At 46.6% G+C, this 23,953-nt stretch overlaps 1 protein-coding gene across 3 annotated transcripts in view; it reads left to right on the top strand.

The window, feature by feature from the left end:
* Positions 1-23,953, top strand: part of OPHN1 (oligophrenin 1) — a 68,155-nt gene that overhangs the window by 37,995 nt on the left and 6,207 nt on the right. For 2 of the 3 annotated variants that reach the window (XM_056360201.1, XM_056360199.1), the window contains exons 6-20: positions 653-763; positions 1,500-1,604; positions 2,597-2,726; positions 4,063-4,163; positions 6,271-6,362; positions 6,489-6,567; positions 7,857-7,890; positions 9,638-9,700; positions 10,686-10,760; positions 12,820-12,904; positions 13,272-13,330; positions 14,840-14,945; positions 16,706-16,865; positions 20,759-20,906; positions 22,171-22,476. In XM_056360201.1, the coding sequence (XP_056216176.1) occupies positions 653-763; positions 1,500-1,604; positions 2,597-2,726; positions 4,063-4,163; positions 6,271-6,362; positions 6,489-6,567; positions 7,857-7,890; positions 9,638-9,700; positions 10,686-10,760; positions 12,820-12,904; positions 13,272-13,330; positions 14,840-14,945; positions 16,706-16,865; positions 20,759-20,906; positions 22,171-22,476 (1,654 nt within the window). The remainder of the gene's footprint in view (positions 1-652; positions 764-1,499; positions 1,605-2,596; positions 2,727-4,062; positions 4,164-6,270; positions 6,363-6,488; positions 6,568-7,856; positions 7,891-9,637; positions 9,701-10,685; positions 10,761-12,819; positions 12,905-13,271; positions 13,331-14,839; positions 14,946-16,705; positions 16,866-20,758; positions 20,907-22,170; positions 22,477-23,953) is intronic. The other variant, XM_056360200.1, reaches the window with a different exon arrangement.

The following is a 23,953-nucleotide window of genomic DNA, read 5'->3' as shown; positions in this document are numbered from 1 at the left end:
TGCCTGCATAGTTTCCTGCCTAGCTCCTGGTGTTTGCAGGGGTAGCTGTGGCAGCAGGCCCGGTGGCGGTGAGCAGCAGGCAGGGGGTGGGGGGGGTGCCCTTTCCAGCTGATGCTGCTGCCAAGCATGTTGCAATAAGAAAGGAAAGCCCCAGCAGCCATTCCAGTCCACATCAGAGTAGCTGAATCAAATCAAATCTGTCAAACCAGTTGTGAGATCAACCTACAAGCATCTTTGCAAGGCAAAGTTTGTGTAAGCTGTGGTAACACAGCGTGCCACATTGTCCAACCTGGTGCTGCAGCTCTGGAATTGCCAGTGGCCTTGTCCTCATCCATGCAGGGCTACAGGTGAAGAAGGAGCTTATGCTAAAATAAAAAATATGCTTCAGGAAAGCCTTGTCCTTGCAGACTGGAGTAAGGTTCTGGATCCATAAATGAAAGGGAGCCAGAAAAGGGCAGACCTGAGAAGAATGGCCAATGTTCCAGTCTTCTGGTTCTGTGCAAAGTGTTAAAAAACTGGGCTGGACCCCTTTGGCAGGCTGTTTCTTAAGTGAGGACAGAACTATTTGTGGGCTGATGGAAAAATGCTAGTCAAATATTGTCAGGCTAGATGTGATGTATTTTCTTTTTTCACCTCTCCCTCTTTCTTCCAGGCTGACCTTCAGGTTGACAAAGAGAGACACAATTTCTTTGAGTCCTCCCTTGAGTATGTGTACCAGATCCAGGAAGTACAAGAAAGCAAGAAATTCAGTATTGTTGAACCGGTAGGAGCTTCCTTTTCTTTCAGGCCTTGTGTTTGATGCTTAGATATGCTGAGTTGCTGACAGTCACAGGAAGGGATGAGTTACCACGTTGGATTCAGTCCTGGGGAGTCTTCTGATGGAGCAGGAGTTAACCTTGCACACGTGGATTGCTGCACCTTAACAGCCATAGTGGTGTTTGCTGGAGCACCGTGAAGCCACAGACTAGTTTCTCATATCTGTCAGTCCTGAGGAACAGGCTGGACGCTGTAGGTAGCTAGAGGTCTTGTTATGAATTATCTTGGACACCTTGTGCTTGGTAAGTGTTAGCTCTTTTCAGAGGGAAGGAGTTGTCATCTGGTCTGCTTACCTGTCGTGGCACAGGCTGCAGTGGTACCCACTCATGGCTGTGTACAGGGACCCTGCCCTGGGTGGGTGGCTCTGCCCTGGCGCCAGACACAGTTAAGTGTGGGATCATGTAGGTCTTGCGGACAAGCAATCTGCAGATCTGCTCTTGTTCTCCCAGCAGGGTCTTGGATTTCGGGTGTGTTTTATTGAGACAGATGCGTGGGAGGCAGACCTGGGCTTTAGGGACATTGCGGTGGATAAGTCATACTAAGACTTGGTGTCGCTCCAAAATTGTGAGGGGAAAAAAATATTTCTGTATATGTGATTTCTGAAACCTTGCTTTCTGTCTATCTGTCCTCTGATTAGAAATATAGAAGAGAAGTTTGATCTGTGTTCTTTCTCTCCTTTTCAGGTGCTGGCTTTTCTCCACAGCCTCTTTACTTACAACAACCTGACAGTTGAGCTCACACAGGATTTCCTCCCTTATAAACAGCAGCTTCAGCTCAGCCTGCAGAATGTGAGTTCCTGCCCAGCTCAAGTATTTTTTGCATGTGACTTCTATTCTTATTTGTATTTAAACGCCTCTGGTGGCAAGGCTTTTCCATGCAAAACAGAATGTCCATGTTTGCATTGTGGGAGGTGCAGATAAAGTTATTTCCTCCTCAGTTCCCATGTATTTTCTCCTCTCCTGCACAAGAGAATCTGCAGGTGCTGTTACAGTGGTTTTCTATGTCTAGAAGGGGCTATTGCAATTGTATCATTTAACCATGTGCATAAACAAGCCTGAGAATTTCTTCCAACTTCGTGAGATCAAAATTGTACATGTCTTTTAAAAAGGCCTCCAATCTTGATCTTAATGGTATCGGCTTACTTCATGCTTTGGTAAGCTCCTCTGCGGGCTAAGTATACTCATGGTGTAAAATATCTGTGTCCTGTTTCATTTATCCTCAGAGTTTCATGGCTGGCCCTCATTACCATGAAACAACAGCCATAAATCTGTGCCAAGCTGAGTTTGCTGCTGGCTTGTTAATTTGTCTAACTAAGTGTTGTTCCATAAAAATGCCTTGATTTTGTACCCTGTGTTGGCGTGACTCTTTAAAAATTATTTCATGCCAAGCAGTGTAGCATGATCTTTTGAGGAAGTTTTGTAGGAGAATACACCCATTACCTAAACAATGGTGTGAAGAGGAGTTCAGGTGCTTCCTTCTGCTCCACCTACCCTTAAAATGTGCTAAGTTCCTTTTACTAAAGAACAAGTGTCCTCCCAAGTCATGACTCCTCAACATAAATTCCATGCATGGCATGTTAAACCTTGTCTATTCAAGCATCTTTAAGAGTCCAGTTGTTCTTCTAGCTGAAGTTTTCATGTGAATTTGTGGAGTGGCTTCTGCATTTTGTACATTGCGAATTGACTCATTTGTGCCAGAGCACTTAAAATTTGACTAGGAATACCTGAAGCTCGCTCTTCACTCATGTTCAAATGTGCTTCCTTTTGTTTTCTTTTAACAGACAAGGAATCATTTTTCCAGCACACGAGAGGAGCTGGAAGACCTGAAGAAGAGGATGAAGGAAGCCCCCCTAACCTGCAAGCTACCTGGGCAGCCAACCATTGAGGGCTATCTGTACACTCAGGAGAAATGTAATGGCTTTTATATGCACCTGAATGTGTTAAAGAACATGTAAGCCTGGGCTGCCCTGCTCACAGCCCCACTGCATGGGCTGCACTCAGCTCCCATGCCCAAGCCAGCTTTAGCTGCAGTGGCACTGTGGTCTGTGCTGCATGGGGTGTCACCGCCTGCCAGTGCCCGGGGAATCACCGGCACCTTTAGCTGCCAGCTTTCCCAGCGGTGGCACAGAGCTTTCTCTGGGTTACATGAGCCATGTAAGCAAAGAGCTAATTGCCCTGCACTCAAATTAGATGAGATTTATTGCTCCATTGTAGTGCTGGAGAGACCAGAGCTCTGGCAGATTGCACCGTGGCTGCATTTTATCATAACTAATCTGGTGTCCTGCCCAGTTTCCCTCTCGCAGCATCTCCGAGGGCATCTGAGCACAGCTGAAGTGTTAACCGGCACTGAGAGTTAAGCTGCTGAGAGCAAAACTTGTGATTCTGTGCAGAATCAAATCAAATTCAGTCTTCTACAGGTACTTGCTATAGCTTTCCGTGGTCATGCAGGCATGAACACTCAGGGAACAAAAGCCTGTATGCAGAGCTGTGGCCTCTGAGCCTACAAACAACTTTGTGAGCAATTAATTTTTAGATTATATATACAAATGTATTTATACATACATTTGTATGTATGTTTATCTTGCTTTTAAAACACATAGACAGTAATTTTAGACCACAAATGCTGCATGTTCCTGCATTCTGATAACTGATTGCTGCCTCTATGTTTCCCCTATAAATTGAGTATGAAGAAAGCTGTTCCTCCTGACAGCTGCAACTTAGAAACAAATCAGAGAAAAAACAACAGTTAAAATATTTCATATAAAGGGGTTCAGGTAAGAGAACAAAAAAAAGTGACAATAAATCTAGTGTGATAGAAGTAGGAACTTTAGAGTGTTTTAAAGGTGCTGTTGTCTTTACTACCAAGTTTTCATCAACAGGAAAAAATAGTGGCTTCTGTGTGAAACAAGCATTCCAGACACGTAGGATCCTGCCAGTGTAGGTCTTGGCTGGACTTGGCCAAACGATCTTGGCTTGAGACCAGAGTCCCACAAATGCCCTTTCACCAGCAGCACTGTGGGAGGGTGCTGGAGGCAGTTGCTGCCCTGTGTTCCTCTCCTCCTCCTGCCCCTCTGGCTCCTCCTGGCTCTTGCCAGTGGAGACGATGGCGAGGGAGGTGTCCCTGTGGGGTTGGCAGTGTCCGTCTGTCCCCAGAGAAGTGCAGACGTGGGAAATGCCAGCCATGCCTTGCCAACCGCATCCAACTAATGCACAGTCTCTGACTCCAGCTTCCCGTGTGTTCCTGCAGGGGCGCTGGGCATCTCCTGGGTGAAATATTACTGCCAGTACGAAAAAGAGGCAAAAACCTTACGGATGACACCCATTGACCAGAAGCCTGGAGCTAAGCAAGTGAGTTGGTTTCTTGGAAAGATGTCTGCAAACATTGACCCAGCCATCAGGTCTCACCTTCAATCTGCCCACGTCATCTCTTTCCGTAAGCAAATAGACATACAAGTGCCATGTCCAGGGCAGTAGAGGTCAGTCCCGTTGTTGGCAGAAGTTGTCCAGCAGCGCTGTTTTTCAAGATGTGCTGGTAGTGGGCCGAGTCCTGAGGAAGCAGCTGTGGAAGGGCCTCAGGCCACGGGGTAGAGGGGTGGGCTTCATGTCCCCCCCCGCCTGGCCGCACAGGCAGTTGTTTTGGTGTGACCTCAAAGAAGCACTTCTGTGAATAGAAGTTTCACCTCCCTCTCTCCCAAATGAATAGAAGTCCTGCAGGATTTGGCAGTGGAGATGCATGTTCATGTAATGTGAGCATTATTCAGACAGTGGTGACTTGCAGGTTTGTCTAGTGTGAAATTTCTGCCATTCTAGACAAGCTAATTTTGATATTTATCCATGCAAATGGGCAGTGAACCTGCAGCCTTGTTTGCACATAGCCCTCTGGCAAGTACTTGAATTACTCAAGTTATTAGATGAGCTCTTCCAAAAGCAGTATTTCTCTGCATGTTCACACAGTCACTGGTTTGTGATTTTGATTTCTGTTCTCAGAACTGGGTATATGTGGGTGGGACTGGTGTTAGAAACGGAGTTGAGGCCAACCGTTGCAGCTCTAAACTGCCACAAGGCAATGATCTGGGGAGCTGCTGCTTTCACAAAGTGCTTTGGTTCTCACCAGTGTGTCTAGGAGTTCCCTGCAGTTCCTTAGTGTGACAGAGGAGGGGTAGGATGCCAGCGTGGATGATAGAGTACAGCAAGTTCATCCAGCTGAGTCCACCCACCCTCCTCTGACATGGAGTGACGTCCCACAGGGACTTCCCAGTCAGGCGTGCTGTTCTCCAGTTCGTGATCTCATGGTCTGTTCTTTGGCAGCCCTCTGCACGCTGCAGCAATAAAATAAAATATATTATTTGGAAGCTCTTGGCAGAGACCTTGGCAAAGAAATGTCCAAACTATTGACTGGAGAGATCTATTTTCATCTATGCCATAGACATGTCTAGTAAGGCCAGTTAATGCTGGTAGAAGTCGTAAAAATGTAAATTAGTCCCCTTCCCAAATTCTTGCAGTCTGGTAGTCTGTACCTTTGGGTCATAGCTGGCCACGCAACTGCAAATCCATGATTACAATCAGTGCTCTCAGAAACCCCAACCAACCAGCACAAAACACAGTCAAGAGATACTCATCATGGTGTGTAAGCCAGATGTAATCTTGGAGAAGGCTGTCCTGGGTCTGCTTGATCTGTCTCTGTCAGAGGTCTTCCATCAGTGGTGATGGTCAGGGTGGTTAGTGCGTTCCAGGCTTGCATGCCCAACCCTAGGGTCTGGTTGGTTGTAAGGTGTCCTGAGTGTCTCTTCAGAGTTCCTACAAAGTTGTGGAGATCTCATGGTCATGTTACAAATTGACTCTGCTGTGGAGTATCGCAGCATGAATGCAAAGGGCCAGAGCTCAGCCTCACAGTGCTGGCCTCTTCAGAGCACACCTGTACATTTGGTCAGTTCATGTTCCTTTTCTACAAGTTTTGTGTAAAGCTGTTTGGACCATGAATGCTGTGGGTAATTGATAGTGCTGGTCAACCCTGATAAAAATTAGGACCCAACTGTGTCAGATAGCAGATAAGCATGATCCTGGCGTGAAAGACCAAGCAACTGCCTCATGAGTTTGTATATAGCTGCATCCCTGCTCTGTGGAGGCATATTGTTTGTTGCTGGGATATTTAGCACTTGTTTGCAGGATAGTGCCATGAAGTCTAGAACATTTTGTGACTGAGGGGAAGCCTGGCTCACAAAACCGTTGATCTCTGTCTTTACTGATGGTGGGAAGGACCATCTGTGCTCCCTGATGGTGGGAAGGACCGTCTGTGCTCCTGGTTACCAATGCTATCAGATCAGCAGCGCACCCGCCGGGAGCCTGGTGCTCTGTGGGCAGTGCCATGCTGGGCTGCAGCCTAAGGCTGCTGAGAAACCTGAAATCTTCTCCTGTGTTTCCTTCCTCTAACCCTGGCTTTCACTTTCTCTCCTAGGGCACCTTAGACCTGACACTGAAATCCTGTGTAAGGAGGAAAACTGACTCTATAGACAAGAGGTTTTGTTTTGATATTGAAACTAATGAAAGGTGAGATGCTTAGTGTATTCAAATGATCTCCAAACCCTGTGAACCTGGATGAAATCGCTTTTTGCTGTTTATTAAAAACAACTTCTGTTTCATTTTCCTGCCTGTCGCTGGGTGAACTCTGCACAGGTCTGGGACCATCACACTGCAAGCACTCTCGGAGGCCAATCGGAGGCTGTGGATGGAAGCCATGGACGGGAAGGAGCCGGTGAGTTGGAGCTGCTGCCCAGCCGTGCGTCTAGTGCCGAGCAGTGTCCTCTGCCGGCGGGTCCTGGAGAAGAGCAGTGACACGGCCACTGCCAGGCTCCTTTTCACAGCTTCGGCTTCAGTGCTGTGGCTTACCTGTAATTCAGGCATCAGTGCAGCCACTGCACAGCTGAAATGGGGCTTCATGGCGTTCTGCTCACAGCACAGCTTGTAATGGGGATTTTGCTTTTCCTTCTTCAAAGTTCTGGTGTGTTCCCTAGTTGTGCCAGACAGCTGTGGCCTTGCTGAGTGTGGAACACTCCATATTTCTGCTGCTCACACCTCGCTCTCCAATGTGCAGCAGGTGATTTTGTGTCCGTCCCTGCTCTGAGCGGCATTTGGAAAAGTGAAAGTGGCTGTCCTGCACCCGAGTTTGCCTGCCTTTATGTGCCTGTGGGTGTTTTCTTCCTTCAGTCTAAGCAAAGCACAGACTCCTGCATTTTACCAAATTTCCTTTAAATGGATAGTGTGATGTGCAGTGTGGGAAACCCCATTCCTGGCAGCTCCCCTTGTCTTTGGAGAGCTGCCTTTCCCTCAGTGGCCTTGGTGAGGAGGGTTGGCAATGAGTGCGCTCGCTGGATGGAGTAGCTTAGAGCTGTGTGGCCGCTGATGCAGAGGTGGGACATGAGAGCTGGGAGATGGGACATTGGCACCTTTCGCAGGACTTTTTCCCTACCTGTTTAAACAGGAAAGGACGTGGGATAATGTGGAGGGTCAGTGTGCTCGTACTGGGCAGCCAGTCATTTAGGGGATGTCTGGGGCTCCTTCGGTTTGCGTGATATTAAGTATGAAGGGGTTTTGATTTTCTGTCAATAGTAGTACCACTGTTTATTATTAACAAAAAAATACAAATTATTTTTGTATGGGATGAAGGAATCTCTTGACACTTGAATTTTTAAAAAGCAAGCAAACGAACAAAAAAGCCATGACCCCTGCGTGCCAGACTGCCCAGCTGCTGTTTTTACAGGGCATCTAAAGGACAAACGAAGTTTCCTGTTCAGTTTTTGGGAGAACTCTTTCCTGGAAATAGGTGCTACAGTGAAATGTAGGAAGTCAGCAAAAACTTATTTATTATGTAGATAATGGTATCTTGCTTAACTATAAAATTATGTTTGTTTGGAACATTGTCTTACTGTTTGTGATTGGCTTTGAGTGATTTATGGGGTGCTGCATTTTCTTTTGAAAATAGACATTGAATCTCATTGCATTGTTTTTGTTTCTTCCTCCTCCATTCCCCCCTGCCTTTTTCAGATCTACCACAGTCCCATCACCAAACAGGAAGAAAGTGAGTCATTTCTGTTGCTGTTCCTCAGAGCTGTCGAAGCTGTCTGGAGGTCAGGCAGTGTTTTTCCTTGCAGATACACTTCTCCTGGGTTTCTGCTGAATAGGCTGTGTATTCCCTCCATGTCAGCAGTGTAACTTCTTTTCATCACAGTGTCTGATACTGAGGCCAGATAAGAATGGGTTGCAAATGGTAAAAGTTGTAGATTGCAACGTGCAGTTTCTATTTGGCCGGAACTAGCAGGATGTGGAGTTCAGTTTGCTCCTCTAAACCCCAAAATAACAGGGGAAAAAAGATCAGTGAGAGATTTTGAGGAAATTTCCCTTAGCAAAGATTATAATAGGAAAATAGAGGTGGTATTGAGTTCCCTGGAGCTCCCATCCCACTGCCTCATTCCATGTCTCCCCTTTCACAAGCAGGGTGTTACCCGTACCTGTACAGGTCAGGCTGAGCGTGCACTGCAGTGCTGAGTGTGCTGCCATAGAAAGCTCTGGGGCTTCACTAGCTCGGTGAAAACTTGCATTCTGTATCTTACAGCTTAGTTTTATCAGCTCTTTAATTAGCTGACTTTAATGAGCATAGAGGTAGCATCATCAGAGGCATAAGCATGAAACCTGTTGTTCAACTGTGTTTGTGTGAGATGCTTGGAAAGAATGTACCTCAGTGTTTCACAAAAGTAAATACACTCTATTTTTAATAATTAGAGCTAGAAAGACTTCAAGTCATATCATGCTACTCAGTATTAAGTACTGAGTGGAACTGTGCTTAAGGGTGTCTTAGTCATTCCTATGTTAGAGCTAAGATACATCTGAGCTTTTCATTGCTGTTGCAACAGCAATTCTTTTGCTTAGAATCATTGAAAAATACTTGCTGAAAATACAGAGATTTCATAGGATTCACCCACAGGGCCTGTGCTGTGACTGGAGTTGGTCCAGATGTGTCCAGTGGCTGCTTTTTTTCCAGTAAAATGTTTTACATTAGAAAGATAACCAAAAAACCAAACACCCCTGCTCCCCCCAGATAACCCAAATCCAAAAAGTTCCAAAGCAACAACATCGTGGTCATTTATGAGAAATTAAATATAAATTTTTACACTGAACAAAAAGAAATTTCATATTATGGCTTGGTAGTAGTGTGATTGCAGAAGCTGAAATATGTGTATAGAAAAAAATCCTGACTTTCTACCTGCTTCATGGTGCCTGCCAGACAGGAACAAAGATAGTCTGTGGTTAATTGGCTGGAACAAAAACCTGTGTTCTGCTTTACTCAGCATATCAAGTTGTATTGTTTTTCCTTTTTAATCTAGTCAAGTAGATAAGCAGAAATTAGATGATCCTGTGATGTGGGAGATCACACACAGAGGAAGATATGATGCGTATTTTGCAGTGCTCTGGAAATGGATAATCAATTCTTTATCAAACACAAATTCACATGTGGCAGGACTCTGATTTATACTTTTATTATTAAAAGCAGAAAGGGTGTAGGAAGCAATGCTGTGACTCAAAACAGATTCAAAGGAAGATGAAGAACATATGGAACCAGTAATTTTTTGTCAGGATTTAAAGAGTGCCTGTGTTGTCCTGGAGGGATGTGCACAATGTGGACACACATGTGAACCTGTCTGCGTGGTGGGGCACTGCAGCATTGTCTGCCAAGCAGGGTCTGGGTATGGGCCTTTCCCAGCAGTTTTCCACAGGGAGCTGTGTGCTGGTGCTCAGGCAGCTAACACTGCTTTCCTTGTTTGAAACAGTGGAGCTGAATGAGGTCGGCTTCAAGTTTGTACGGAAGTGCATCAACGCAGTGGAAACAAAAGGTAAGGTGCTCATCCGGACATCAATAGGTGCCACCGTCCTGGTGTTGCTTCCCGTGGTCTTGAATTATGTTGTAATTTCTGCAGTACGGTAGTGTTAGTCAATGAAATGAGGCTTTTAACTGAAGGATGCATGTCAGAAGAGCAGAAACCGTGTGCAGTCTGGAATGTTGTTATACCAAATTCAGTTAGGATTGAATTTTCATCTTTATGCTTTTGCATTAATTGAGTTCTCATCTTTGGCTCTGAAAAAACTCGTAAGCCAGGAGAACAGATCTGGAAGTCTCTTTATACTGGGGGGACAGGCAGGGGTTAACTGGGGTACAGAGTCATTCAGACCCATTTTGTTTAAAGCAGCAGGACAGGAGCAGGCTGGTGGGTGGTAGTTCACCCTCTGGTCTTTCATGAAACACCAGCGAGGGCGGAGGTAAATGGCTCCAGAACAGCTGGATCCCCAGGCTGCCACAGGGAAAGGTGGCTGGTTTCATTACCAGAACTCTGGGGCATGTGGCCAGCCAAGCCCCACTGAACTGGGGAGACACAGGGCAGCTGGGACCCTCCTCACAGAGCTGGGCAAATACACAGTTCTGCCTTTGCTAAAATTGGCTAATATTTTCAAAGAATCTGCTTAAATATGTTTGCCTTCTGTGACAATTTGAACAAATTCATGTGAAAGCAGCACTCTTCAGAAGCGCTATATTTAGGCAGGGAGGGCTTGCCAGCTCCAGCATGTATTCCATGCGTCGGCTGTGCTCACCTGGCTGTGACACGGTCCCAGCAAAGTACCCCGGGGCTGTGCGGGTGGCCGTGGCCACCGTGGGTGAGTGGAGCTCCAGGGGAGGCAGTGGTCGGGGGATCCTGGGGCGTAAGCGGTTCTGCTGAGCCAGCACCCCAGCAGCTGGGGACGAGTTCCACTAGATGGGGCTTGTGGACTTCCCACCAGCTGGGCAGACCCTTGGCTAAGGCTCTTTGGTTTTCTCCTGCGCAGGAATTACTACGGAGGGCGTCTACCGGACTGTTGGCAGCAATATTCAGGTGCAGAAATTGCTGAATGCCTTTTTTGGTAAGAATTAATTATTTCATGCAACTATTGTCCTGCTTTTGTATTGTTTCAGAGAGAGAGGATTGGGTTTCACAGTGAGCAACATCCAGCATGGTTTTTGGTCCCTGTGGCCCCCGCCTCATGGCACATCTTCCCCATCTTTTCTCGGCTTTTTTCTGCAACCCGCTCTAGTGCCTCTCCCTTCAAACTGCATCTGTTCGTTGGTGGTGCAACCTGCATTTTAAGTGAGCAGCAGGAAAGCAGTGACCCTAGAGCAGTGGTATAGAGCCTTCTCCCATCGTATGCTAAAAATATTCAGGCATTTTGGAGTCACACATTCCTGTCACAGGGCTGGGAAGCAGGATGTCAGCCTAGGAGAGGGAGACCTCGCCCCCTCCCCCACTGCTGGCAGCCCCTCCTGCGGCGCTGCTGCCAGGGAACTCGCCTGGCTTATGCTGTTCCTGGGGAGGTGCCATGGCCCTGCACGGCCACCCCCTACACCAGGCCCCGCAGGCCAGCACAGGGGGGGACCCTCTTCCTCTGTGGGATATGGAGGAGAGCTGGGAAGGCAACCTCTACAGGGAGGCCTTTACCTTGATTTGTTTTCACCGAGAAGGACTGGGATACCTCACCGTATGCAATGTATACGTTAGCAAGTCAATGTATGAATTTCTGCTGTAAGCCTGTCTGTGCACTGAATCCTTGTGTTTAATGCAAGCATGTAAATTGGTGGGTAGTCTTTGCATTCGAAATGGTTAATTCCCTGCAGCAGGCTATGGGGCTCAGCAGTGTGCTCCGGGCTGGGACAGGCGCTCCCAGGCTGGGACCTGGCCGAGGCCATTGTGCCCCTGCCTGGTGGCACGTGTGGGCCAGGGCAGGCTGCCAGCCTTATAGGTGAGCCCCAGGGGTCGGCCTCCTGCATGCCCATGGCCCCTCACTGTCCCTGCCCATGGGGCTGGAGCACGGGGCAGAAAGTACATTAATGTTAATAGCTGGGTGCCTCAGGCTGGCACCAGCCCCCTGCACAGGCATTTGATATTAATATATTCAAAGGCTTTTACTTTATTTTTTACTATTGTTTACTATTGCTTTTACTTCTGTTACTGTTTATTAAAACGGCTGGTTTGTGCTGACATAGCTGCACCAGTTCCCATGGAGCTGCAACTTGAGGCAGCTATCTGGTTACATTTGCCTGATGACTCATTACGTAGCCTAAGTTTTTATTGCTTCTTGATTCTCACCCTCCCTGTGAGTAGTTCTGTGGTTTCATCATCTGAACAACCCTGCCAGTGAGTGGCTTTTCGTTTTATTTATATGCGTTGGTCTGGTTGACCACTTGCCACCCCACCGTGTATGAACTCAGGATGGAAAGTCCAACAACACAGAAATAACTGCTGCAGAAGGATTTCATCCTAAAATTCAGTTAGGAGATAGATTATTTTTTTTTAGTATTTTTTTGTCTCTCTAATCCTATTTATTTTTCAAAACAAATCATGCCGTTTATTTCTTTGGTACAGCTGCTCCCCATCCTTCAGCCATGTCCTTTACTTCATCGTACCACAGAAATGATGTGGTGGTTAGTGAGAGTAGGCAGGAGCAAAGTGTACTTCTGTGGTGTTGTGCCTCCACCTCTGAGCTCCCTTCTCTCCATGCAGTGAGAGGGAATGTTTCCAGAACAGCTTTCAGGGGAGCAGCTGTGAAGGAGGGATTGGAGATAGACATTTAGATTACTTTGGATATCAGAAAGCTTGTCTTGGATCTGTTGAAATGTGTCGTTTCTGCCAGCCTTGGCTGCGCTGGAAAAAACAAACTATAGAGTAAGTCCTCACTAACTTTTCACCACTGCTTAAATTTTACCTTCTGCTTCTTCCTTTGTCCCTAGTTAGCATTGCTCCTCAGCCTTCCAAAATACTGACACTGGTACTGTTGTTGTGCTTTCCCCAACTGCGAGAATCAGCAGCTTTCTTCGTGCACTGCTATAGCTTTGTTTGTCCCCAGAGGATACCCTGCCTGAGAGCATGCTATTTATTAACAGCCTCAAAATGGACCTTCTTCTAAAGCCATTTTGTTCTTCTTCCAGATCCAAAATGTCCAGGGGATGTGGATCTCCAAAGCGGTGATTGGGACATCAAGACAATTACCAGCTCACTGAAGTTTTATCTCAGGTAGCACTGCAGGTCACACCAGCCCCGAGTGGGCAAAGGAGCTTGAGGCTTGATCTAGTGAAAAGCAGGGTGAACTGCCAGTTGTTAACATCTGGCTGTTGGAAGGGGCAAAGAAGTGACAAAGGCTTTGGGGAGAGGAATGGAATTTTAAAAAATTTTTAAAACTTACAAGAAATAAGCCTGTTGCAGAAACCCCACATCCTATGGAGAAAGCTGTTCAAATAATACTGACTGCGGTGGGAGGGAGTTGCCCCTGGGAAACAGTGGTGCTGGAGGGCAAGCTGGTTTGTCTGTTGGTCTTTCGAGATCAGTTGCAAGTGGGTTGCGCTGCCCAGCCAGAGCTCAGTTTTCTTTCTGGTTATTGCAGGAACCTGTCTGAACCCGTCATGACATACAAGCTCCACAAAGAATTGGTCCTGGCTGCCAGTAAGTCCCACAGCTGCCCTGTTCACGGCCCCGAGCCCTGCCCTCCCCAGCCAGGGTACCTCAGAATCACTTGACAGAGCTCTGCCAGCCTGACACTGGGGTGCCCGGCCTTATTCTCCGGGTGGAAAGAGTGACCCTGTCTTCTGAGTGCTTGATCGTGCAAGGGTGGTGGTATTCCTTCCCTTCTTTCCTTTGCTTTTTCAGTTCTCTTCCCTCTTAACAGGTTTTCACGCTCTTGGAGAGAGCCAGGGGATGTCAGCTAACCTGAAGTCAGCACAAGTGGCCCAGAAGAATTGTTTCTTGACAGTATTAATGTATTTATTTTAAAACCTGTGAGGGAATGGGATGTGCTGTTGACAAGCAGATAGATAGGTGCTCCCTATAGGTCATGAAATTTGTCCTGGGATGTTGAATCCGAAGTGTCTACCAGTACATGAAAGACATTTTTCTGCTGCAGCTCTTGGAACTGAGCTACAGCCAGTATTGACAGAGGTTAGCCAGGTAACATGGGTATGCTGACAGCACCTCGCCTGTGCTAAACTGTCCAGTCGTTGGCTGTCCTGTTAAGACCATTTCAAATAAGCCATGATAATTCTGAACTGGCTACATCCTCAGAGCATGTGGAGAGCAAGCATTGCTGAGATGGAGACAAGGGATACAGGCAGCCGATCCTTTCCCTCAGCCTGAGAGTACTGGCATTTGGAAATTTATGGCACACTCAGAAACACTTTGGATTAAACCATAATTCACACCCCCACACCTCCTTGAAGTCAACAGAAGGGTAGGAGAGTGCCTGCCTCTCTTCGGTTCAGACTTTTGGAGAATTAACAGCACCTATTCTTTCTTGGAAAGGAAATTTTTCTACCACCCGCTGGTTGTGCTCCAGCCCAAGATTTATTAGTTTCAGAACTGGTTAAACCAATGATGGCTGGGGTATGTGCAAAACCATAATCCCTTTCCTACCCTTCCTCAGGAACTTGCACCAGTAAGCTTCCCAGCTACCAAGCTCTCACATTATTCTTTTCATGCAGAGTATTTTATTGGTTCTTGATTATTTATGCTTCTAAAAGTGACCTCTTTGGGTCAGGTTTTTTCCCTGCAGGACACTTTCCTGTGTTGTTTGGTGTTACAGCTATCTGGGCTGATAAGATACCCAGCAGAGAGGCCATGCGTTCCCCAGGTGTGCTGGTGTGCAGGGCAAGGGTGCAAAGGGGAGTACTCGGCCATGCCCAGCCTGTTTCCCCAGCCATGCTCAGAGGCAGAATGTGACCCTGAGCTCCCTTTCAAGATTCATTTCTTCTTCTTTCCGCTTCATTTTGTTTCTGACAATGATTGCCCTGTTGCTATGTAATCTCATTTTCCTCTGCTTCCCATTGTGGGGTTTGGCCAGGCAGCCCTACGTTACAGAAGGAACAGCTCCCACAGATTTTCTTTGGCTTTTATCTTTCTCTTACGTATTTACTTCGAAAGCGGTGGGCAAAAACTTTTATTTGTGTTACTTCTTTCCAGAATCTGAGAACCTGGATTACAGGCTGGGAGCCATTCATGCACTGGTCTATAAACTACCTGACAAGAACAGAGAGATGTTAGAGCTCCTCATACAACACCTTGTCAAGTAAGCAGACTTTTTTTCTCTAAAGCCAAAGTAAGTGGAATAATGGAATCAGAAGAACAAGCCTCTTTTTCTGGTAGATTTGCAAAATTGTATCCACCAAGTCCCCTTAGGGGTTTACATCTGGAATGCACAAATGGTATGCTTCTCCTTGCTACCCACTGCATTAAATGATGCTTCTTTTTCTAATTGCCACTTTCATCCCCTTCTGACACACACCAGGCAGGAAATAATTTTAAAATTAGAATACCTCTGGCAGCAGAGCTATAAATTGTCACCTCTCACTCCAATTCATGACAACATTGTCTGGCAGTTGGGAACAGCTGTAGGACCTGTGCACATGGGCTGAATATGAAGTGTGCTTTGGTTTTGTCTCCAGCTGTATCGATTCAGTGTCCTGAGCCCTCAGAGCAGCCTGAAGGCTTAAGCATGTCAGTCTGCTTTCGTACAAGTGTGTTGGCAGTGGATGCTTAGTGGCACTGAGCAGTGCTGCTTCCATGTGCTTCTGCCACTGAGCCACTGAAAAAGTCTGTTACTTGATGATAATGGCAGCAGCACTGCATTGGGAAATGGGTGTTTTCCTGCCTCCTTGTCACGGCAAATGTGAAGGTTCAGTGTGAAAGCTCTGCCCTCTCCACCTCGGGGAGGAGCACAGGCGCAGCAGGGACAGCGGCTTGTGACAAGCTATGCTGAAGCTCAAAAGCAAGGGAGCAATCTGTGTGCAGGTCAGGGAAGACCAGGGCTTGCTTTGGACCCTTGGAGAAGTCATTTTCAAAACTGGACTGTTGCAGAAATAAGCAGGGCTGAGCTGGGATTGTCACACCCTGACACTTGAAGGCGAGTGCTTGGCCCTCGGTGTCATGACCTTTCTTTGGGGTGAGGAGGGCTGGCCGGGGCATCCTGCCTGCAGTCCGGTTTCAGCCTCTCGTGAACATGTTTATGTGGTTTTTAGAAACCTTTCTGCGTAAGTGGCAGAGCTGAGAGTGTCTGGCATGCAATCCAATGAAGCCAATGCTGTACTTGCAGTCACTGTGTTTATTCCTTAAAGTGTTTATACTTAAAATTCTGTTCCCTCTGGCCTTCATGTTGACAAAACCCTCTTTAACACCAGAGCTACAGAACAAACGCAGAATTCATTACATGTCAGCATCAGAGTCTCTCTCCTCTTGGTCCAGTTTTGGAAAGAGGTAGTGCTCACCTAGGTGGTTAGTACTTCAGTCAAAAATTGGTGCTGCTCCACAGACTTGCTCGTTCTTGCAGAGGTTGAAGGCTGCTGGACAGGGAGAGCTCTGTTCTCTGAAAACGGTGGTCCCTTAAGAAAGAAGATGCTGTGTAGAGATTTATTGAAAACCTCCAAAGTGTGCTTCCTATGTTCAGTCTTCCTCCAGAGGGAGGAAAAATTAAAGCCAAAAGTCAGTTCTGGATAAATGGGATATTCCAATTTAAATAATCCATTTTGATGTATGTGTTGGTGCAGGTGACTTTTGATTGCAGTGTTAAAAGAGAGCTATGAGAGGGAAGGTTTCAAATAAAAATGCTGTCAGCATCTTCTCTCCCAAAGAGTTGTCCTAGCCAAACGTGAGTGCCGTAGCTAGAGACATGCTTTGTCTCTGGTAGGGTTGGGAAACAAATTCTCCTGAAACAAAATGAAGAAAATGGAATGACTAATAGTTACTGTATCCTTTTTTTTATTTATTAGATATCTGTTTGGAAAAAAACCAAACCAAACCAAAACCTGATCCTACTTTCCCTTCTCTCCACAGCGTATGTGAGCACAGCCGAGAGAATCTGATGTCACCGTCTAACATGGGAGTGATATTTGGACCTACCCTCATGCGAGCGCAGGAGGACACTGTGGCAGCGATGATGAACATCAAGTTCCAAAACATAGTAGTTGAGATCCTCATCGAGCACTTTGGGAAGGTACAGGTGGCAGCCCCGAGCCTCCCCATGCCTCCACACAGCTCCAGCATGCTTCTGCAGACTGTTGCTGTGGCAACGATGGAGAGCTCTGGCTCCTTTTTCTGGAGCCCCCGTGGGGACTGGTATTTTTTTACATAATACACTGTTCTGAAATGTTTCAGAAGGAAACAAAAAGTGTAGCAGATAATGTTCCTCACTGTTGCCTTTAGCTAGTTTAGCCTGGGTCTAGGAGATTTTTGCTTTTCTTTTTAAATAAGAGGAGTCTTTACTGGGAAAAATAAATATATTCTATATGCCTAGACATTGCAGGACTTCATGCTTTCCTTTGTTGAAGACAGTAGCTAGACTAGAGCATAACTGGTTTCAACGGGCACAGTCTAAGATGAGACTCTGTACGACTATTAATGCAGGGGGAAACAAACCCAAAGCAGACAAGTATTAAAAGGTTGATGACAGCAATTGAGCTGTACATATGATCTTCTCAGATCCAGGAGTAGGGATGGCCTGGACAGGCCTGGGGAGGGGAGCTGGGGTGGACCTGACAGAGAAGACTTCAGCAGGCGGCCAGTGCCTGTTGTGTTGGAGCAGTGCACCCTGGCCAGGCTCCAGAAGCATTTTCATTTCATGGGATTTTTTCTGAATATTTTTATCTGAGAGTGTTGCCTAAATGCCTGGCCTGGATTAGTCTTGCTGTGGTAGGTGCTGAAGATTCACATGTAGACAACAGCTTTTTGTCGTGTGGCATTTTGTCTCCTGATGGAAAGCAGATTATTCCGCTCTTTTCTGTATTAGCACTTTCTCCTTGTGGTATCTGATATAATTGTTTAGGGTTTTCAGGGTGGCTGGAGGATTATAGAGCTGTATGTTAATACTTAAAAACTTGCACAATGTTTGCATTCAGATCAATGTACCAAGAACCAGATTGCTTTCCTGGTAACAGCACTAAGTCTGAAGGAGTGAGTTTTGTCCTTCAGCTTTTCATAATACTTTACATTATGAAGTGGCCAAATGATCTCTTATGTCTTAGAGGTAGGGCAAGTTTGAAGCCATCCTTTAAAGGATGTTGTCTGCTGTGAGGAGGTTGGGGTAGCGCTCCCAGCAGACAGGGCAGCACACATGCAGAAGTGAAGCTCCCTTTTCAGGAAAGGAAGAGGAGGCTGAAGCTGAAAGAGCAAGGCTCTTGCAAAAGTGGATGTGGAGTGAGAGCAACCAAACAGGGACCAGATGGGTGGTGGCAGAGTCGGTTGTGGTGCTGAAGATCGAAACCAGAAGCAGGATGAAAGAGTTCAGAGAATTTTGAGTAACCACACCAGAAGGTAATGAAAATCACAAGCCTGTTTTATTTGCAGGTCTCTGAACGCTTTTATTAAGTTCCCACAGGAAAACAGTGAATTGTTTGTGTGCTGGGATCCTTGCACAATTTGCTCTAGAACGAGCCTCTGTCCTCCCTTCTTGTACGGCCTGCAGTGCAGGCAGTCAACACTATTTACACTGCTGCCTCTAAGACCTGAAATTAAATCTTTAATTAAGCCAGATATCTTTACTTCTTTTAATTTCTTCAGCGATAAGGTTAAGTTAGTAAGATTTATTAGATTGAGCTTGTAAGTTCAGCATCAAGAGCTGAAAGTGTCTTCAGCTCACACATGAGCAAACACTAAATGAATCTGGAGGAGGAGGGGGATGTGGTTTATATGGTGCAATATGAACTCTTTGTGGATAATTACTGTTTCCACAGCTTATATTTCAGTGTCCTGGTTAAATTAAAAGTTGTTCATTCTGGAAACGCCTTTTTCACTGCACAAACCTTCTAAAAATGAGGGTCTGTCAATATCTATGTACTTTCAAGTTGTTTAACTTGGATTTTCATTTAGAAGGCAGAAGCAAAGCAGAGGCTGCACCCACATCTTAAAAAGAGTGGTTTGCAGTGGGTTTTAGCATGGGTTTCAGAGTTGAAGAGCATCTCATGAAAATGGCATTTTGTGGTACCTGTATAAGCATCCATAGGGAACTTAACACTTCTTTTTCTTTAAAAAGCAATGTTAGATTCTTGTCAGTATGTAGGGATGAGGTTGATGTTTCTAAAAAATTTGTCCTGGTGCAGGTAATTCTTTGCTATTCTAATTACACATGAGCTTCTGCTTTTAAATCACGAGCTATTGATGTCATAGCAGATTCTTCTGAATCCAGGCAGGGAGAGTGCACCAGACCTTGTATTCTGGAGTGGAGAAAACATGCTGCCCATGCAAAGGGCAGAGCCCCTGTTGGCATTAAACATCAGCAGCCATGGTGTGTCACCAAATAGTACAAGAAAAGCAGTGAAATGACCAGATTGGGATTTGTTACTCACCTGGGTCTTTGCTCTGGATCTGTTGTTTCTCCTCTTTTCACGCCAAGTAGGGCAGACTACATCAGGAGCAAAGCCTGAGTACCAGCCCACGGTATTTATACCAAGCCTGCTGAGTGGAAGCCTGGGCAGACTATGGATGCAGTTTAGGTCTGACCTTGCCCCTGTACTGCCCAGGGGAGGGAGGTATGGGGAGCCCAGCTGCTGGTGCCCACCCTCACCGTGGTAGACACTACCTGGTCTTGGGGATCAAAAAGGTTAGAGTGGAGGCATATTTTTCTGTCTCATCCCCCATCTTGATATCCCAGAACTGCTCTTTGGCTGGGAGAGGAGAGAATAAGCTTTTGGTTTGAATTACAAAAATTGTGTACTTAATCAAATCCGAATGTTAAATTTCTTGATTTTAATTTTTTCCTGGGTGACACAGTAAAATTGTTCTTCCATAACAAAGCATGCAGTGAGGGAGCGATGACCCTGCCCATCAGTGAGTCTGGCACTGGCTCTTGTCCTCTGGGCTTGAGCCATCTCCTGCCAGCAGCTGGGAAGGGACCAGCTCTATGTTCTCCCAGGATGGGAAGTGCAGCCTCGGGTCTCGGCAGCTTATGCTACCCCATCTGTAGGAACTCGCTTTTTAAAAGCCTAATATAAATTCAGTTAATATCCATGGGAGAAACACAAGAGCAGTTGGTTTGGGGCCTTAATGTGGTGTTTCAAATGTTCAAGAAACTGTCCAGAGGCTTAATTCTTTTTCAGCTCTTAAAAAAAGCACTAACATAAATAAGGGCCTCTAAATTAAACCCAAATAGGTGCCATGTGACCAGTGAGAAAAGGAGATAAAACTCCTTAGCAGCATTGGTTTTATGCCAGTATTTCACGCAAGGTACTTTCGTAGTGCCCCACACTGCATTGCAAGCCAAGAGCTGAAGGTTTTTTTAGTGTTAAATCTAAAACAATGTGGTAGCTTGTTTGGGTGCTTTCAATAGATTGTATCGTCTCACTGGTGTGGAAATCTTGATGTTTCTCAGAAACTGTCAGCTTCAAAGCTTCCTTCGTCTGCTCCAGGATAATTTGCTTCCGTACATTTTGTCTGTATTGGTAATTTTGCTGTGTTATTTATTTGAGTGCTGCAGTGGGTGTGCAAGGTGCAAAGCAGTCAGCCTGTCTGTAGGAAAGCCCGTGGTGGGACACAGCTGTAGAGCTGTAACTAAAGCATCAGCCCTGCTCCAGCCCCTTTCTAGCCCCAGCAGCCGAGAGCTGGGTCTTTGCTCCTGGCATGGCTCAACTGCCAAACTCCTCCCCAGAGCCGAGGGACCTGATGACTTTGGGCGCGACTGTGGCTTGCTGTCCTCGGAGGGCTGCCCAACACACCGCTGCGGCGCCTGGCCCAGGGGCGTTCTGAACCGTGTGCTGCTGGAGCCTGGGGGGCCACAGAGAATGTGGTGGTGGTGACCACCAGCCACCTTTGTGCTGGAGGTTGGACCTTCGGTGGGAGGTGAGGCAGCAGCCCCTTCTAGTCAGCCGGGTCACCTAAACATGTCTGCCTCTACAGATCTACTCCGGCCCCCCAGAAGACACCACTGCACCCCCAGTGCCTCCTCCCAGGGTGGCTGCCCGGCGGCACAAGCCCATCACCATTTCCAAACGTCCTCTGAGGGAAAGACCCGTTTTCTTCGGTGCTTCTGTGGAAGAAAGTGGAGGTCAGTCTAGTTCACTACTGCCTTGCCTGACTCTCACCCCTCCTGTTTCTTTTAACACCTTTCCAGGAGCAATGGAGAAACAATAGCAGCACTGCACTTCCCAGGCCGTGAGGTCTGTTGTTCAGTGAGAAAGGAAAGCAAAAAAGTACTCACAAACAGGTTGCATTGTCTCACAACTCAAACTCCATAGAGACTGTTTCTTTTCCTGTTACTCGCAGCATTCTCAGTTAGCTAAACTAAGACTGGTTCTTGCATATGAGAAGTCCAGTGGAGAGGTTTTGTAGCTTCAGAGGCAAAAACGCAAAGTGATGCAAATGCAACTGAGGAGCAGAGTTGGTGGGATGAGAGCAAACATGGCCAGGCTGGGGGTCGCTGCATGGTGCTGGAGTCTTGTCCTGCCAGACCATGTCAGTCCCAAGAGGCTCTGCAGGACTGCCTTAGCTGCTGGCAATTTTACATCCAGAGCAAGAACACTGAAGGACTTTTTCAGGACCCAATGATAGTATTTTCTACGCCTAGTACAAGTCTGCTGTTGAAGTAGATTGTAAGGAAATGCTAAGGCCCTTTTTATCATATTGAAGGGCACATCAATTTAAAATCATGTTTGTCTCTGCACCTGATTTGCTCTAATTGTCTTTGCAAGCTGTGCCCTAGATCACATCATCACCAAAGAGATGAAAAGTCTATCAGAGCTTTGATAATGTTTTAGGCATAATACTACAAGTGTAATTTTTGGCACTGGCAAAACATGATTGATTCAAATTGCTCTTTAAAATCACAGGACTCCTCATGTAGTTAGAGGTGCCTTGCATTTAAATGTTTCTCTGAAGTGGGAGCAGAAACATTTGACTGCACCAAGGCTGCAGGGTGCAGTCAGTTCAGAGCAGTGCCGCTGCATCCTGTGCCTGGGTCTGTAGCACAGCAACAGAGATGAGACAAATGATTTGTGGAGGGATATAAAGGCATGGTACACAACTTCTCAACAGCAAGAGTACTTGAAACTTAAAAGAAACCTATGAGTATATTCTGTGATACTCGGCATTTTTTCAGTTTTCTTTATTCCTCAGTGTCTGTGTGAGCCATGCATTACTTGTGTTTTGCTCAGGGTGAGGATCTGTTGATATCTGCCACACACTTGGTTGTCCCTTGGTGCCGCAGGAGCTGTGCAGCTCTAGGGGAGAGCTCGGCACTGCTGCGGGCAGATACCACCGCACCTCCACACTGCTTCCTAACCTGATGGCTCTCTCTCCCCTTGGCTCTGCAGCAGACCAGCATGCCCAGACCCCCAACGGCAGCATCAGCATCAGCACAGAGGCCCCCAAGCCGCTGCACCGCAGCCGCCTGCCTGCAGCGAGGCCCGGGGGGGACGAGCCGGGGCGTCCCCCCACCGAGGGCCGTGCCCCCATGCGTGCTGAGGCAGAGGTGGGGAAGCTGGTGGCCAGGCTGCAGGATGGAGGCGCAAAGCCGCCCAGCAAGGCTGCCAACGGGGTGGTGGCCAGCCCTGCCCTGCGGAACACCACGCTCCAAGCCAAGAGACCAGCTCCTCGGCCAGGGATCTATGGCAAAGAGGGTGAGTGTGTGCCTGGGGCCATGGCTTGTGCTAGCATCCCAGCCGAAGCAAGGCAGGAGTGAAGTGGGCACGGGACTGCAGCCCGAGGGTTTGATCAGGCCTTGGCTTCCTGAGTTGTCCTGTTTTATTTCAGACAGTGGGTACCTTCAGGGTATGGCTTACTGGGGCTGCGGCTGCTGCGGAGCTTCAGAGCAGCCAGCAGAGCCTGGTGCTGGTACCAGTGCTGCCCTTCCCTGCTGAGCCAGGCAAATGTCACCAGTGTCACGAGAAGCAGGCTTTCCATGCTCAGACTAGCTCAGACTAGCTCACTGGACTTAAAAAGTTCAGGCTTGAGTAGCAACATAAGGACCATTAAACCCAAAGCAATTTGTACCCAGTCTAGTCAGCTGTAAGTTCTGGATTGTCAGTGCTCTCCTCAGCAGAGACAAGGAAAATGGCAAAAGTTACTTTCACATTTTTAATTGTTGATAAGTTTTACCTGTCAGGCCCCTGTGATGCAGCTTCTGGCTTACCAAGGCTTTACTGGGAACGTTTGTTTCAATGGTTCATCCATTGGTGTTAAATAATTATAATTATTTGTCTTCTAATAAGCTGTATACAAAGATTTACAACAGGGAGAAATAACTAGTTTGAGGCCAGATCTGAGCTGGCATTGTCCATTTCAGTGGAGGAAGGCAGGTAGGTGTCTGTGTATCTGCGTGTCTGTAGACGTTCTCAGCTACAATGCTGGGGAGCTGTTTGCAGGACAGTACGCGTTGCTGTAACAGCAGTTATGTGGTGCTGAGTTTTATAAAAGACTCAGGACAATGGTAATAATAAAAGATTTATTGCTTTCTGCAATTTGCCAGCTATTCCTGTGCACTTTCTAGTGATTTTCAGATGCTGTCATCCTCTGACAGCTTCACAGTCCTGTATTTAGAAAATAAAATCTAGGCTGTGTTCTTGACGAATTACTCCCATGTGCAATGGAGAGAAAGAAGAAGGGCCCAGCTGGGTAGCACAAACGTCAGATTCATCTAACTGACATTACTTCCTTAATTTAAATTTGTCACATAAATGGTAGGTGGAAATCTGGTTTTGGAAGAGTAAAAAAGCTTTTAAAGTTAGCTTATGCATCAATTGTGTTTAGTGCTTCCGAGTTTTATTGTTTTGCATTATCACACAGAGTGTGCTGACAGCATAATAAAACTGGTTGTGTTGATCCTTGAACATAGATTGTAGAAGAACACTGAAGCAGTAATAAAGTTACATTGCATCTGTGTTAATACTGGCAAACCAGTGCTAGAACACTGTGTTGAGCTTTTAATGTGCACAGTTTGGGGATAATTTTGAAAAGCTGAAGAAAGCCGGCCTTTTACTCAGAAAATCAAGTTATAGAGCTTACCAAGGAGGAAAATTAGGATCAGAATTTACAAATGCAGGTGTGGAAGAGAGTCAGTTAAGGACTGGTGTTTGAGGTGGTGCGCCAGGTTATAAT

Source organism: Falco biarmicus, chromosome 14 (genome assembly GCF_023638135.1).
Source record: "Falco biarmicus isolate bFalBia1 chromosome 14, bFalBia1.pri, whole genome shotgun sequence".
In the NCBI taxonomy this organism is placed as follows: Eukaryota; Metazoa; Chordata; class Aves; order Falconiformes; family Falconidae; genus Falco; species Falco biarmicus.
The sequence above is the reverse complement of the archived record's forward strand: the minus strand, read 5'-3'. Positions and strand labels throughout refer to the sequence as shown.